Source organism: Fragaria vesca, linkage group LG2 (genome assembly GCF_000184155.1).
Source record: "Fragaria vesca subsp. vesca linkage group LG2, FraVesHawaii_1.0, whole genome shotgun sequence".
In the NCBI taxonomy this organism is placed as follows: domain Eukaryota; kingdom Viridiplantae; phylum Streptophyta; class Magnoliopsida; order Rosales; family Rosaceae; genus Fragaria; species Fragaria vesca.
In genome coordinates, this window is record NC_020492.1 from 29,777,781 (window position 1) to 29,793,986 (window position 16,206).

Below are 16,206 nucleotides of genomic sequence, written 5' to 3' on the forward strand. Positions count from 1 at the left end.
GGTTATCAATGAAATCATTAATATTTTTAATTAAAAAAAATGGTGGTTTACTAGTTTCTGAACAAAATACGTTATTCACAAAATGGCAGCTGATAAAAATACATGTAATTTTTTGTTCATAAAACATACGTGTAATTGTTTCCATCTCTTTACACATCTCCTCTTTGAATTCGAACATCTCTTGACCACAAAAAACATCAGATGGCTCATATATATATATATATATATATATATATATATCTGTCCAAACCAATGCAAAGAAACGAAGAAAGCACTACACAGAACAGAAGTGGAAAAGGCCAAAAGAATGAAGTTGAAGAGCATGTTCCTAAGAGTAGGGACAGGACGTGATCATGGATTAATCGATGTTTTGCAAGTGGAATGAGAAATTGGCCATAATCTATACACCTCTTCTTCCTTTTGTATGACGCTTTTGATAATGATAATTCATTAGGATTAGGTAGCCATAACTAGCATGAACAGTGAGTGGGAATTCCACCATATCGATCTCAAAGTGGGAGTCAATCATAGGTTTTTTTTTTTTTTTTTAATGAAAGGAGGTCAAACGATTTTATTTAATAAGCACAAGCCATATTATACAGTGACCCGCTCTTGTAGGGCTGTTAGAAAGAGACAGCGAACGTAATATAACTCACCTATTGAGTGAAGCTCGGGGGGTGAGTAAACTAATAAAATATTAACAATAACTTTTTTCGCAGCATCCATAGAATACTCGCTGACAACATTCGATCAATAATCCCGGCAATTCCTAACAGGCATTGATCCCAAGAAAAAAATTGGTACTGAACTAAAAATAGTCCTGGGTCCCAAACTTTTATTGTGAAACCACCTGGATCCCAAATTTGAATCCAGAACTTTAGAGGACCAAATGTTGTTGATCTAGGTCTGACATTAAGACTCAGGACCAATTCTGTAGAAAGAACTTGAGCCCAACTCGCACGTACTAGGTCGACACCAAGCAAAAACTGAGCCGCTGCTGTTAAAGCAACCATGGTTCTTCCGCCAAGTTCTCCACTGCCGCATCACACCAGGATTTCGTCGACCCCGTGCCGATCTGCACTGTTGCACACCAACGCGGTTGACAACAACAACAACAATAATTCTTTCATGTAGCTTCAAGGAATCCAGCGAGGAGGCCAACTTCTCTTTCCACCAAGAGGAATAACACCACCGAAGAGAATCTGAAACCATCTTCTGAAACCCCACATCCACATATTGGATCACCACCGGAAGAGATGAAGCAATTTCCAAGTCTGGCACAGACCCAGGATCCCAGATCCGAATTGGATCTGCCGACGCGAAGATTTGCCAACCACCGACACCTTTGAAGGCAGGACCGTCAATGATGCGATGCCAAGACGAGAGGATGAGAGTGCGACCACCCGAAGGGTGCTTTGAAAGGATACGCTAACCCGAGAGATTCGTCAGACGAGAGCCGTGAGCGGAAACGGCATAACCCAAGAAATTTGGATGGGAGCAAACTAGGTTTAGCAGCCACCAAGGTGAGAGAAAGAGAGCCTTCATTTTTCCGCCTCTCTCTCTCTCTAGAAAAAAAAAAAGGACAAAAGACAATACCGAGTCGATCATAGTTAATTTGTTAGTCTCAAATAATGAATCACCAATTCAATATTTGACAACAATTCCAACAAACAAGGGCATATCCCGTATTCGATCGATCTAAAGCGCAAAGGGGTTAAAGTGAAAGTGGATCGAATCGAAACCATGCATCTTCTATATATCAAGCTTCTTCTACCAAACAGATGCATAGAATCACGTTGAAAGTTATATGTACATAGCAACCATATTTGACCAACCATTTTATATTTTGTCTCTCTTTTGCCACCCTCGATCGACTAATGCTTTTAGTCAACTCAGGTTACTTTGTTTAAGCCAAACTGCCGCCATGAACTCTAATCTCAAAAAGTGGAATCTTAAAGATATATATGTCCAGTTCTGTTTTTCGATCCCAGTACTTGATTTTCCGGAAACGATGAATACTTTACGGCTTTCTGATGGAGCAGATCGATGCATGCTTAAATATATACGTTTATGTTTTGGCATTCATAAGAACAAAAGCTTAGATGATCGATCACTCTGTTGTATTTGGAACTTCAGTAGAAATTTTACAGATATATATATATATACAGATATGTATATATATATCTGTATATATATATATACAGATTTTCTCAAGTGCGGATGTTCGCATTTATTTTTACGGTGCGGATTTCCACTTTACACTCACTTTTCAATCGAATTTTCATATCTCTACCGTCTAGTATTTAGATACTAATGTATAGATCATCTCTGCAAAATTTCAGTCAATTTGGTTATCATTAAGGCACTCAAACTCGATTAAACCAATGGGATGAACATAATTCTGTCGAACTTGAACCGTTCATGTTTATAACAGAAAAACGCAGTTTTGAGTGCCTTAATGATAACCAAATTGGCTGAAATTTTACAGAGATGATCTATACATTAGTATCTAAATACTAAACGGTGGAGATGTGAAAATTCGATTGAAAAGTGAGTGTAAAGTGGAAATCCGCACAGGAAGAATAAATGCGAACGTCCGCAGCTAAGACGCTCTAATGTGTGTATGTGTGTATATATATATATATATATCCTTTCACATATCTCTTTATAATTTCAAGAAAGTAAATTTTCTTTTTGCCGAAAGAGGCGAAATTCAAGAACTAATTATAGTCAAAATTCTGCTTAGATTTTTTAAGAAGAGTATATATATAATACAAAATGAGTTAGGGCATGTTATCTTTTTACATATATATGGAATGCATGATCAGCCCATTGATCAATTAAAAGAATAACAAGAAATGATAACGCCAGTTAATTACCAGCATATGTACTGGTAGGATCACAAGCACTACTGTCTTTTAAGTCTTAATCTTGAAAAGTAAGTGTGGGGAAGCAAATTGAAGGAAACTCTTGCCATTCCTGGGCGGAGAAGAAGCCTTAATAAACTTGATATTTCTAGATAAGGAAAAACCCAATCTGGTCACGTACTTAACGCACTAAAACTCGATCGCAAGCAGCAGCCTTACCTCAGCAGTGGAAGAAGACACACTGTTGCCTCACTTTGAAGCTCATACGTGTCATATCGAAGAATCGATTTGGACACGAAAGGATTAGGTTTATATCTTGTTCATTACATCATGAAAAGGATAATTAAGTTAATTGACTATAGTCGTTTGTAATTAACCCTAATCAAAATTATGCATGAACTAGTGAATCCATGGTATTGTTTTATTTCTTTGATTCTTTATGTATGACTTGTTTCATTTGTTTTAGAGGGAGCCGGAGAAAGTTCCTCAATCAGTAAAATAAACTAGGGTTAGCGGTTTTACGATAAGCCGGCCGGCCAGTATAGCCAGCAGCCTGTGCATTTCATTATGCTGATCAGCATATGATCGCTCAAAAGACAAACTGAGAATTACGTAGTCTTTGTTTTTCTCTTCCTTCCTTGGTTAACTGTTCTAATGAAACTGTTCTCAATTTACGAAGTTAATTTGATAGCTAGGTGTACGTGAGAGAAATAAGCTCCGGTGGTGCAATCGATCAGAAAAGGATGGCGGTAATAAAGGGAATGGTCGGGTGTTGGTAAGACTAGAACCACCTTTCCTATCCCTACAATCCCAACTTTTGAGAGACAAAACTGCATCAGAAACATAGAATTCTTATCTCCAAACAAATGTGTCCCTTAAATTTTGAAACCGCAAACATATCATCATCTATATGCATCATTCATGGATGAGAACTCAGATACCTTTTTTTTCTTTTCCTTCTTCTTTGGATAAATAAATTGTAATTTTTTTTGTAGAACTGGATAAATAAATTGCTGGAATGAAGATATGATCATATTTTTTTCGATTGCTAAAGTATGATCATATATAAACACTTGAGAAAACATGAGATGCCATAAAGTAATACAAAACAAGAATAGTTGGGGAATTTAATTACGCTATAGTCTACCATGCACAATATATTTGCAAGTGCTTAATTTGTCTTTGTTTTGGCATGTAATAAGTCTCATTATCTTCTCTTTAGTGATCAGAAGAGAGAAATTAGTATAACCTACAGTATTGTTCCAAACATATCTGAAAACTATATGCATGCAATATATTGTCAAATACTAGAGAAATAGCATTCTTTTATCTTTCCTCTTTTTATTGGCAAACTAATAGCATAGTTTCAGGGGTTGCATTTCCTCATGTGTATGATATTTCTTAATTCAGAGAGATTAGCTTAATGCCCAACAGTCCAGGAAATGGAAAACAAATTTTATATATATATATATATATATATATCTAGCTAGCTCATAATTAATTAAAATAGCGGCTATTTACACCCCACTAAATATTTAGTTCACCCCATGCCTTATTTTTACCATTAACGTTCCAATTCTGTCCTTAAAATTTTGAAAAAATCTGGTTTTATTTCCTTTCTTTTATTTTCTTCAATCTGATAAAATCTAAAAATATATATAAATATCTCATCAATATATTTGACGCATACCTCCATTCTTCTCAAACCACATTCTATATATGTTCTCAATCTCGATCTTTCTTGAGTTTCTTCTTTACAATAATGAAGAAAGACAACATTTGAAGCCATAAATTAAATAAAAATAAGAATGAAAAATCTCACCACAGTATAGAACCACCTTGTTGAAGATTGAAGTGATTCTCAAATTTGATTTGAAAGATGCAGAGAATTGTTTTTTTTTTCGATGTAAAGATGTGGAGAATTGTTGTTGTTTGGATTTTATAGATCTTAGTTTAATATTATATTTTCACAAAAATTCTTGATTGTAGGGTTAGTATTGAAATATTTAGTATAAAATTGAAATGTGAGATGAACAAAGTATTTGGTAGGGTAACATTAGTCGCACCCTTAATTAATTTACAATAAAAAGTTGCGCAGTAATTTGCAGAAATATAATATGTACGTGGAAAGAGTAAAAGCAATTGAATCAGCAAAGCAATTGGTAGGGCAGGGATGGGGCCAGATGAGAATGAGAATGTGAGGAAATGGATGGAACCCTTGTTGTTTCCTATGCACACAACACCTTTGTCTAGGCAGGTAGAGTTGTTGAGGGTGCATCCAATATGGGTCATGCACTCATGCCTACTTAGGCGTATAGACCTTGATAATTATTTATCAATAGATCAACTAGCTACATAAGTTTTTCTAGTAAACATATCATGTTTCGTTATTTTCAGTAACAATTAATAATCCAAAAATGTAAACTGTTATAAGGTTTTGACTTGAAGCAACAATCATATGAAGCTAATGACATGTTTACTTATTTAAAATGAAATTAATCATGAATGAGAAATAAATATGAAAGAAGGAACGGAACAGGTATGATTTATTCATTTTCATTGAGTTGTTTACTTGTCATATAAAATCAGAATATGAATAAAACTAATTACATTGTTTAATTATTACTAAAATTGTTATATAAAATTAAAATATGAATAGAACTAATTACGTTGTTTAATTATTACTAAAATACTATTGAAAAACAAGACAGCTACACATTTCAGTCATTCTCAACGTAAATTTTCGTATATGTTGATCTGGTTTTCTTTGTCTTTATACTCATCTTAATTGGCTCAATTGATAAGCTATATATAATCTACAAGCGAAGAGGGACTATTTATTTGATTCTTTGTAATTATGAGGTTACACATTAATACATAGGCTACATGTGTGATTGTGTATATTGTAATCTCGTCCATGCATAAACTCTCTTGTAACACGATTTATCAAAATCATTTGGTCTTAGTACTAGCTTTTTGAATTGAACAGCTTCCTTATCCTAATCGGAAGTTGTAAGGGTTGAACAACAAGATCAATGCAGCATACTTCTCAGATTTTTTTAGTAAATGTTCTATATATAAATATGTTTTTTTTTGGTCGGAAAGATACTTCATTAAGCCAAGAAGGCAACCTAATTATACACAACAACAAAATGGAGCAAAGACCACACTCTTCTTTAGAGGTGTTGCAATCCACACTTGTGTAACAACTTTTCCCTCATCTCCACTAATACCCACACTTGCCACACATAAAGAAGAATGCAACACCTCTAAAGGCCACACACCTTGTTGTGTAAGAGAGAACAGTACAAAGAAGAAGAAATTACAGCAGAAAAAAAACAGAACAAAAGGGAAGGGAAAAACATCCTCAAACAAGAAAAAAACTAGGGGGGACAAGAGGCCATCACTTGTAAGAACCGAGACAAGAGAGGTTAAGGGCCTAGAAGCCATTCCAGGGAGCGCAACCTCGACATAGCTAGTTAGCTTAGCCGCTACATCAGTAACACAGTTAGCTTTTCTTGGCACCCAAAACCACTTAATTCCAGAGATGGCAAGACATAAATTTATAAATTAAGACATCATATTTCTCAATTCTATTTCATGTAAGTAAACATGAATTTTTTTAAAAAAAAAAAAGATAGCGTCATTAATAACACAATTAGGAACAACTAACGGCGTGTTGTAACAAACTACAGGTCAACATGTGTAAATATAACTATTTTGTTAAACAACAATAAGCGTGACCTGTAATCAATTATTATATCGATATTATTTCAACTTAATCACCCATAAGTTATAGGATTTTAATCACAAAATGCATCGGTTTAATTAGGTATGATCTGCTCACTTTACTTTGGACAAATAATACTTTGCATTAAGAAAGGGAAGAGACGGGATCTACACAGCTGATCCAAATCCAGCTAAAAATTGATTCAAATACATAAGGTTGGCTCTAAGCTAAATTAGAGACCAACGATAGTTATAGCTTTATAGCTCACATATTTTTATTAATAAAATAAAAATAGGGGGACGAGCAGGGGGGGTTCCCAAAGTGTGGCAAATCCCTCTCTTTTGGGATCGAGGGTAACTTGTTCCTTACATCATTTATCTCTAAGAAGATGATATCACATAATCCCTTGTTATTTATATATATATATATATAGGGTCCTTCCAATGAGGGATCTTTTTTTTGTTTATTTCTAGGGATAGATCATTTGACGAACTTTTTGATCACAAAATCAAATTTCCACCATTCAGTTCGTTGAGCTATATGAGTAGATCATTTTTACAAATTTCCAGAAAATTTGGTGATCATTAAGTCATCCAAACGAGGGATTTATTTTTAATAATTTTGAACGGTGTAGGTTTGACATAAGTGTTAAGTTTTTTGTTTTAATTTCGGCCATCAAAACCCATTAAAAGACAGATCTAATGGTTTGGGCCTATCCCTAAAAGTGAAAAAAAATAGGGATCCCTCAATGGAAGGGCCTTGTATATATATATATATATATGTATATATAAAACAATGATACTGCCCAAAAGTATAAATAGATCAAATTCCTAAACAACTGGAGACGAACGCGATACGACACCTAAACACATCAAATTCCTAAACTAGTGCATATGTATCCATTGAATAAAATGTCTTGTAGTTTTTTTTTTTTGATCAAATATACACCGATATGCTATAACTCATGTGTTGTGAGTCGAACTCAAGACCTCTCATTTATAAGAAGATACTTGTGTCATTAGATAAACGGTATTAATGCCGCTTTTGAACCAAAAATAAAAAGAGTGACTTTTTTTTGATACAAATTAAATAAGGCAACCTAAACAATAAAACCTTTTGACCAAAGTCTTATTCTAATTGGAGGGTAGGATACTGTTGCATACTACCTAGGGATGGCAATGGGTAGGGTAGGGTACGGGGATCAAAATACCGTACCCATACCTTTTTACATTTCTCATCCCCGTACCCGTCCCCGTACCCGTAATTAGATAATGGGGATTCCCCGTACCCGTATCCTTTGGGGATTACATTTCCATACCCGTACCCGTACCGGTTAACAATTATGTATTAAATTAATTTTTTTTAAAAAAATATGAAATACAATTATATAAAAGTATGAAATTAAAATCAAATACCAAAATAAATAAGTTTCATTCCAATTAAAAGAAATACAAGTCTTGGTTAAAACAGAACAATACCAGTAAATTTCATTAAGAGAATAACAATATATAATAAAAAGGAAGGTCCATTAAATGTTTATTAAGAGAGTCACAAATTTTTTTACATAAATATTTATTTATAAATTATATATAAATATATATATAATAATAATAAATTATATAATTATATATAATAATGTTTTCATCTTTAATGGGTGGAGATGGGGACGAATATTAAAATACCATACCCGCCCCGTACCCGATTTAAGAATTCGAATACTGGGAATCCCCATCCCCGTTACCCGTTAATACCCGTATATCTTCCCCGTTAGGGTCGAATACCCGTGGATACCCTACCCGCTGGAGATTATTGCCATCCCTGATACTACCGGGTGATGCAATAATCTTCTCTTGTCCGTAAAGCCGTAAAGGTATGGAAACTGCGCGTGCCAATGTACGCGTATGCTCCGCCCCTTATAAATATGCAAACATATCCCCCGTACACAACCCAAACCACACTAAGCTAGCCAGCCAGTCAGTCATATAAGATATTTCCTAGTCACTTCTCTCCCCTACCAGCAAGTTAAAGAGATGGAGATGGAAATGATGCAATCCAGATTCAAGAGGATTTGTGTGTTCTGTGGGAGTAGTCCGGGAAAGAAGAGCAGTTACCAGGATGCAGCTATCGAGCTTGGGCAAGAATTGGTAACTTCTTTCATTAGTTCTATTCATGGTTTGCTTACTTATTCTTTGAGATTTTCAACTTTGGTTTTTCATTGAACTAGCTATACAAGTTTGAACCCTTTCAGAAGCCGGATCCATTTAAGACTTGAGAAATAGGTTTTGGGCTATCAGTTTAACATTGAACTCCTTTGACATAACTATGTTATCTTGCTGACCATGTTCAACTTCAAGCCTCTGCTTTATATATCTTGCTCTGTTTCCAGAATAAGAAATCTCTCTGTTTCTGTAACTTATAATCTGTGTACAGAACCTCAGATATAAGAAGTTCGGAATCAACAATATGAAACCATTTCATTTTCCTTCCCACTTTTCATATATATGAACCCAAGAGTGGGAACTTCCTAAATTATGGGAATACATGCAATTTGGTTTTTTCTTGAAAGATTTTTCCTACTGAATACCATGGTAAATGTCTTGTTGTTTGTTGTTATAGGTTTCAAAGGATATTGATTTGGTTTATGGAGGAGGGAGTATTGGCTTGATGGGTTTGATATCCCAAGCTGTTTATGATGGTGGAAGACATGTCATTGGGTAAGTATGATCATCTTGATCACTTCCTTTTTGCTCTTACTTCTGGTTTATAATTTCATTGATACTAACCATACTATTGCTCGAGTAATTTTCACTCAAAACTGATTTTGTCATGTTATTGTCTTTGTAGAGTTATCCCCAAGACCCTCATGCCTAGAGAGGTGAGTATGTTCTGTAATTATGAATTTTTGATACAGAAAAGATGATAGTGACTGAACAGAGATCATTATCTACTTCTTTCTTTTTGTTTTTGATTTTCATCAAATGATGAATATCTACCTCACCTTTGTTATCTTACAAATTCTGGGTTTGTCCACACAAATTCTTTCTTTTTGTTTCACTTGTGTCTTTGAAGATTCTAGGCCCTCAAATTTTTTAGCTTTCAAATGTGGAACCTCTTCACCTATTTCATGTTCCAAAAAAATAAATGGAACTTGTTTGAAAGATTCTTCAGCAAATTCACCTGACTAATCTTGGGACTTCCAAGATCACTTGTCCTTCTCTACTTGCTTTATACACACCAACTAATAGAGTAGTGGTTATCTCAGATTTCATGATACCAGAAAAATATCAAGTTTTTATATTTCCCCCTTCCTTTTCTTTTTGCCTGGTGGAAATGTATTGGGCCCACCATCCTCTATGTGACTCATGATTGCTTCTCTGGCTCAAACACTATGATAACTCTCTCCCTTATCTCTCCCTCTCACTTTCTCAAATTTGCTGTCTTTTTGTGCTTGTTGTTGTGCCTGTTCTGATTTTGGACTAATTTTATCTGGTGAGTTTTCAGATTACTGGTGAAACAGTGGGAGAAGTGAAAGCAGTAGCAGACATGCACTCAAGGAAAGCAGAAATGGCTAAGCACTCTGATGCCTTCATTGCCTTACCCGGTTGGTGTAAACCCTACATATACCTATATACTAATTAAAATGCACTGTATTATATAATAATTCCTAAGAACAATAATATATTTGTTCTCTATATTCATATGTAGAAACTATAAATAGAAGCATGTCTTTCTCTATATATAAAGAAAGCATATAAAAAGTTAAAAAACATATGTTCTTTTAAAGAAAAGTCAGGATATGCAAACCCTTCAAATTTTTTAGAGTATTGCATCATAAATTGGTCAATGTAACATGAACTAAAGGTAAATAAAATCACAGAATGGAAGTAACAGAAAACAAAAGAGATAAAAAGAATGACATGTATACTTATCATGATTCATGATAGTGAAGATTAGGCTTGCTTCTGTGGTCACCATTTGTTACCCTGCACTCCTGTAGTTTCAGTATGACTATCCCACATCCATCCCTTCCATACCAAACAAAAGAAAAACCAAGAACTAGTATCAATTCTTTTACCAAATGGTCCCAAATCTATAAACCTGTGGTGACCACCTGCCTTCTATATATCTAACTTGTGCAACTTCTTTTCTTAATCCTTTTCTTATTGTGTTTTTCCATTGTATCAATGAAATTTGAAGATTAGAATATTTATTTCCTTGTTAATGAATGAAGGTGGATATGGGACACTTGAAGAGCTTCTTGAAGTGATAACATGGGCTCAGCTTGGCATTCATGATAAACCGGTAATGCCTGTTTATATGTTCTATTCCCTTTACTTTAAGTTAAACAAAGTAGCTAATGAACTATACAGCTCCATTGGATAATTAACGTGATTCCTTGTTTTGCAGGTCGGATTGTTGAATGTGGATGGCTACTACAACTTCTTATTGTCGTTCATCGACACTGCTGTGGAAGAAGGTTTCATTAGTCCAGATGCGCGTCACATAATTGTTTCTGCTCCTACTGCCAAGGAGTTGGTGAAGAAAATGGAGGTAACTAGAAAGCTTCTATCATATTTTTTGAACTTCTGTATATGTTTTTCCATGATACTGATCGAAACTCGTTTTTAGAATTTAGACTCAGACGCTCCGAACGAGTGTGTATCATAAGGAGTTCAATAAGTTTGGAGTGTCAGGAGCTAATTAAGATTGGATCAGGGACTGATAGAACTTTTTGGTCTTGGATGATTTTTCTATTTAGGAATATGTCCCGCGCCATGAGAGAGTTGCTTCCAAGCTAAGCTGGGAAAGGGAGCAGCTTGGCTACTCCCCAAAGTGTGATATCTCAAGGTGAACAAAAACTCATGGGCACAAAGGGGACGTTCATGGCCTTCATTGGTGAAACTAATTTTTGATGACTGAAATGAACCTTCTTCAAATGGGATTTCAATTACTGCATTTCCCTTTCCATCTGCTAGCTAGTGTAAGCTGGAAAAAAAAATATGACCTCAGCAAATCAGGTAGCTTGTCTAGTTAGTCTCTTCAAATGGACTTGGCTTGTACGTAGTTTATTTTATTTTTGATTTTTGGGGTTTATTGTAAGCTTAATGTTAAGTATTCTTCCTGTATCTTGGGCCGAAGCATGGTTCATGGTCTTTGATGGGTAGCTCCATATATAGCTGAAGATAGCCCCATTTAACTAGCTAGGAAGCAATGACCGTCGCAAATCTAAAATCTGCATCAAGTTTAAGTAGTTGCAAACATGGTTTCAGAAGCTCAAATAATAAGAACTATTGTAGGTATTGTAAAGGCAGTAAAGCAGCCACATTCAAATAAGACTAGAGAGCGAGGAGAAATTTTAAATGTCATGTCCATTTGGGGTAGCCAAGTACTATGGACTCCAGCCAATATCAGCAGTCACAATTCTTCTTCAAGCAGTTGAAAAGAAAATCTCATAACGATCGGGATGCAATAGAACCCAACAAGAATGAAAAAGAGCAGTACATAACAACTAGGTGAACTGAAGCTATATATAAACTAGAGAAATTTCCAGTACTAATAATGACAACACAGAAACATAGAAGTGATAGAACGGATAGAACCGATCCTTGAGAATAAAATATAACAGCTTGATTACTATTCTTTGGTCCGACATGTAGTGAAATCAGATCAGTGTAAACATGCATGACATTGATCCCTTATTTCATAAAGAGCTAGGTGAACTGAAGCTATTGAGTCTTGACTACAAAAATTTCGATTAAAAACGCCAACATGCAAACGTCATAGCTAGCAACAATCAAATACACCAAAGTTACACTTCCGCTATTCTTAGCAACAAAATAGAAAGCTCGACTACGTACTATTCGGTATTAATCTGACAATATATCCATGCAAACATGTAGTGAAATGAGAGGATCAGTGATAAACACGTACGACTTTGATCCCTTATTACATAACTTAATCACTGCGATTAGTAGTAGACAATGACCATTCTGATGACTAAACTTCACAGTTTCAAGTTGAACTCACACCTTCAAATATTCCAGTCCAGACACACCATTGATTATGCCCTTAACGAAGTGGCCCTGTAGGTAATCTGCTAAAGTTGTTCCACGATATATTGGGGGATTTTCTTCTGATGTCAACTCCTTGATCGGCCCGTATATCCTATCTGCAGAATCTAGTGGATGCTGGAAGAAGCAACCCACAGAAACTCTTGGACCTTCCTTCATGGAAAGCACTCTATGAATGCCGCTCTTGTATATATTGTTAGAAATCAGCTGCACCAACACATATGTATTACCATTGTCATCACACATTGCAGCAGAACAAATCTTTGCAATTGAAAAGGCAATCTAATGAACAATGAATCTATACAATACAATGCTTGCCTGCAACAGATCTCCGATATTCACGACCATAGCGCCGGGAATAGGAGGGACATCAATCCAGTGGTTTTCATACAAAACTTGGAGTCCTCTGACATGGTTTTGAAGTAGGATGGTGAGGAAACTTCTATCTGTGTGTTTGTTAACACCGATGGTCAATTCAGGCTGCGGGCATGCTGGATAGTATGAACCAAGAATATAATGTGCCTTTGCACATTCCAAGCCTAGAAAGTGGTCGGGTTTCAACCCAAGTCCCTCCGATAGCAACTCAAACAAAGTCACACCTAATTTGTGAGCATGCTCCGAGTACTCCATAGTTATGTCCCTGCAAAATTTTCACTCTTCACAAATCATCATCATCATCCTAATGATAGCGACTTCAAATCCAAATTCTGCTCTAGCATATGTACCTGCAAACCTCAGGCAATTCCTTAGAATCCAGAGGCTTAGAATAAGTCATGTCACAAATGAAAGAGTCCCTCCAGTAATTTCGAGAACTTGATCTGGCCAACTTATTGATACCAACAAACCTGACCTTCCTCTTGGGGTCCGAACTGTAGTACTCAGCTTTCACTTCCTTGGGTAGCTCATGAAACCCACGCATCGCCTGCAGTATCTCCTCCATTACTCTCTTAGGTATCCCATGGTTCACCACCTGGAACAACCCCACGGTCTCCGCAGCCCGCCGGACTTCATCAATCACTTCAGCATGCCTGCTCATGCCAACAGCTGAGTCCGTGAGGTCCACCACTGAAATACTGAACTTGGTTTGGGTTTCTTGGCCGTGATCTATTTGCGGATGGATGAACATTTCTGGGATTTTGGTTAGTACTCCTGCATCGACGATCCCTTTCACACCAGCTTTGGATTCGTCAAAGGCTTTCAACTGTTTGAGAAGAAGGTCTTGGTCTCTTAAACTCTCGGCTGCCATTTTGTAGTACCCAAATTCGGGTAAGCTAAATATATACTTGCCTGCATTGATCAAGTGGCCAGAAATGAATGAGAAGTGAGCAACCTTCTAACTCATGATTCCATCTACTAGTGATTTTAGTTTCTTCTTATGTGCGTTGCGTTTGTGTTAATTAGCAACGCATGATATACTGATTAAAGCTATGTTTAATCAAGTGCCCCCAAAAAAGCTGGGATGAGAAGTGAGCCAGTATCTAACCCTAGATTCTATAAATGGTTTGATTTTCTGCTTATATACATTGTGTTTATAGAAATTAATTCCATGTAAGGATGAGAATTCTGTTGATATGTGTAGCTTTACGAAAACCCATCCAACTCAATGTGCAGTGGTACCATTCAACTTAATTTGAATCAAGCACTAATATTGATGAAGTGCCTAGGAAGGAATGAGAAGTAAGCCACCTTCCAACTCTCTTAATTCGACCTATATAAGATTTAGTTCTTCTTATGTACATTGTGTTTGTGTTAATTGGCTATGTAATCAAGTGCGACGCTTTTCAAAAAAAGAAAAGAAAAAGTGCGACCCAGAAAGGAATGGAAAGTGAGTGAGCCACCATCTAACTCTATATTCTCTAAATGGTTTACTTACTCTATAAAAACAGCTAATGCTCCAACGATAATCTTGACAAGAACTACTGCACGTGAAGACGAACGTCTACGAGTAGAAAGCTACTGCTTATTTTACACTATGAACAACCTGTTAATATTTAAACTTGAAGTACTGAGATTGGTACTGACATTTGAGGTATTGAGATTTTTTCTTCCCTGACGTGCTTCCTCTGTTCTTTCTTCTGCCTTGTGTTATACTATTTCTTGGTCTAATCTACCATGAGAAGCTAAGCACAAGTGTCTAATGCATGCAAATAGGTACAACATGCCATGCAAAATTAGACAAAAGACATGCAAAGAGGACATATGTGATGGGTAAACAGTAAACACGGATGACTCTCTCTTTAAATTTGTCTATACAAAATGCTTTCAAGAAAGCATGTACAGGCTAACAAAAGAAAACACAAAGAAATTGACACGTACATGTGAAAAATTGCAGTCATGTGAAAAGGGGTCGCACGTCCATCTCAATATCTCATGATTCTCATCCTCGCAAGGAATTTTATAGAAGGGGATGGTTTCTGTCTCTGCCTATATTGCATTACGAGAAGCAACGATTCCATCCAACTTGATAATTATAATCCTCAGTAATTTATTATCTTATTATTAATGAGTCATGAGTTAGTTGGTTAGTTAAATTAACCAATAATTTGAGATCATGAGTTCAAACCTCATTGACAGATGTAAGAGAGCATGAGTAATTTAATAAATCATCAGTAATTCATTCAACTTTTATTCAATTGATCCAGAGCAATATCCATCATAACTGTCTTTCTAAATCTATATATTTTGAAACTATAACCAATCCTAATTGAAGAGATGAGAGCTCTGCTAGGGTATTTCCTTGGTGGCGCCCTCGTGATTTTGGTCGGAGATTTTGGGTCTTCGAATGTTTCCGGCCATTCTGTTGAGATCGGTGGCGGTGGAGAGATCTCATGGCTCGAAATCATACAATCGGAGTCCGATCTCCGTTTTCAGGTTTGTGTCGTCGTCTCTCTGACGATGAAAGCCTGTTTGGTCTTTGGGCGGAGCGTTAGAGCTCCGGCTTGCAACGGACGGCGATGTCGATCGCTGGTTCGCGGCACAAATCCAATCGATGCAGAGGTGGCTCTCTTCCCGATCGGTGCTCTTGCGATAGAGGCCTTCAAACGTTCATTGTGGGTCGACAACATCAAGTTAGTAGTTGCAGCATCGGTATATTTTGATTGTAATATATATATATACACACACACAAAGCTGTTTAGGTGCGGACGTCCGCATCAAAATTTTGGTGCGGATTTCTATTTTTTGCATCACTTCCTGATCGAATTTCCTCAAATTTCCTTCTAGATATATCTAGATCATCTTGTGTAGATCATCTCTGCAAAATTTCAGCCAATTTGGTGATCGTTAAGGCCCTCAAACTTGCATTTTTCTGTTATATACCTAAACCGGACAAAATACAGGTCGTCGATTTGTTTTTCGATTTTGAGGGCCTTAACGATCACCAAATTGGCTGAAATTTTGCAGAGATGATCTGCACAAGATGATCTAGATATATCTAGAAGGAAGTTTGAGAAAATTCGATCGAGAAGTGGTGCAAAAATAGAAATCCACACCAAAACTTTGGTGCGGACGTCCGCACCTGATCATCTTTGTGTGTGAT

The 16,206-nt window shown here is 36.2% G+C and overlaps 2 protein-coding genes across 2 annotated transcripts; one reads left to right on the forward strand and one right to left on the reverse strand.

Moving 5' to 3' along the window:
* Positions 1–8,537: 8,537 nt before the first annotated feature.
* LOC101294139 (cytokinin riboside 5'-monophosphate phosphoribohydrolase LOG1-like) lies at positions 8,538–11,730 on the forward strand. The gene is made up of 7 exons (XM_004291655.1): positions 8,538–8,741; positions 9,214–9,311; positions 9,442–9,472; positions 10,099–10,198; positions 10,829–10,899; positions 11,005–11,148; positions 11,357–11,730. Exons 1-7 carry the CDS (start codon positions 8,628–8,630, stop codon positions 11,447–11,449), a joined length of 651 nt encoding a protein of 216 aa, XP_004291703.1. The 5' UTR covers positions 8,538–8,627; the 3' UTR covers positions 11,450–11,730.
* Positions 11,731–12,176: 446 nt separating this feature from the next.
* Positions 12,177–13,964, reverse strand: LOC101294430 (1-aminocyclopropane-1-carboxylate oxidase homolog 1-like). Its single transcript, XM_004291656.1, has 3 exons — positions 13,394–13,964; positions 12,987–13,308; positions 12,177–12,875 (listed from the first exon to the last, which is right to left on the reverse strand). Exons 1-3 carry the CDS (start codon positions 13,912–13,914, stop codon positions 12,621–12,623), a joined length of 1,098 nt encoding a protein of 365 aa, XP_004291704.1. The 5' UTR covers positions 13,915–13,964; the 3' UTR covers positions 12,177–12,620.
* Positions 13,965–16,206: the final 2,242 nt, after the last annotated feature.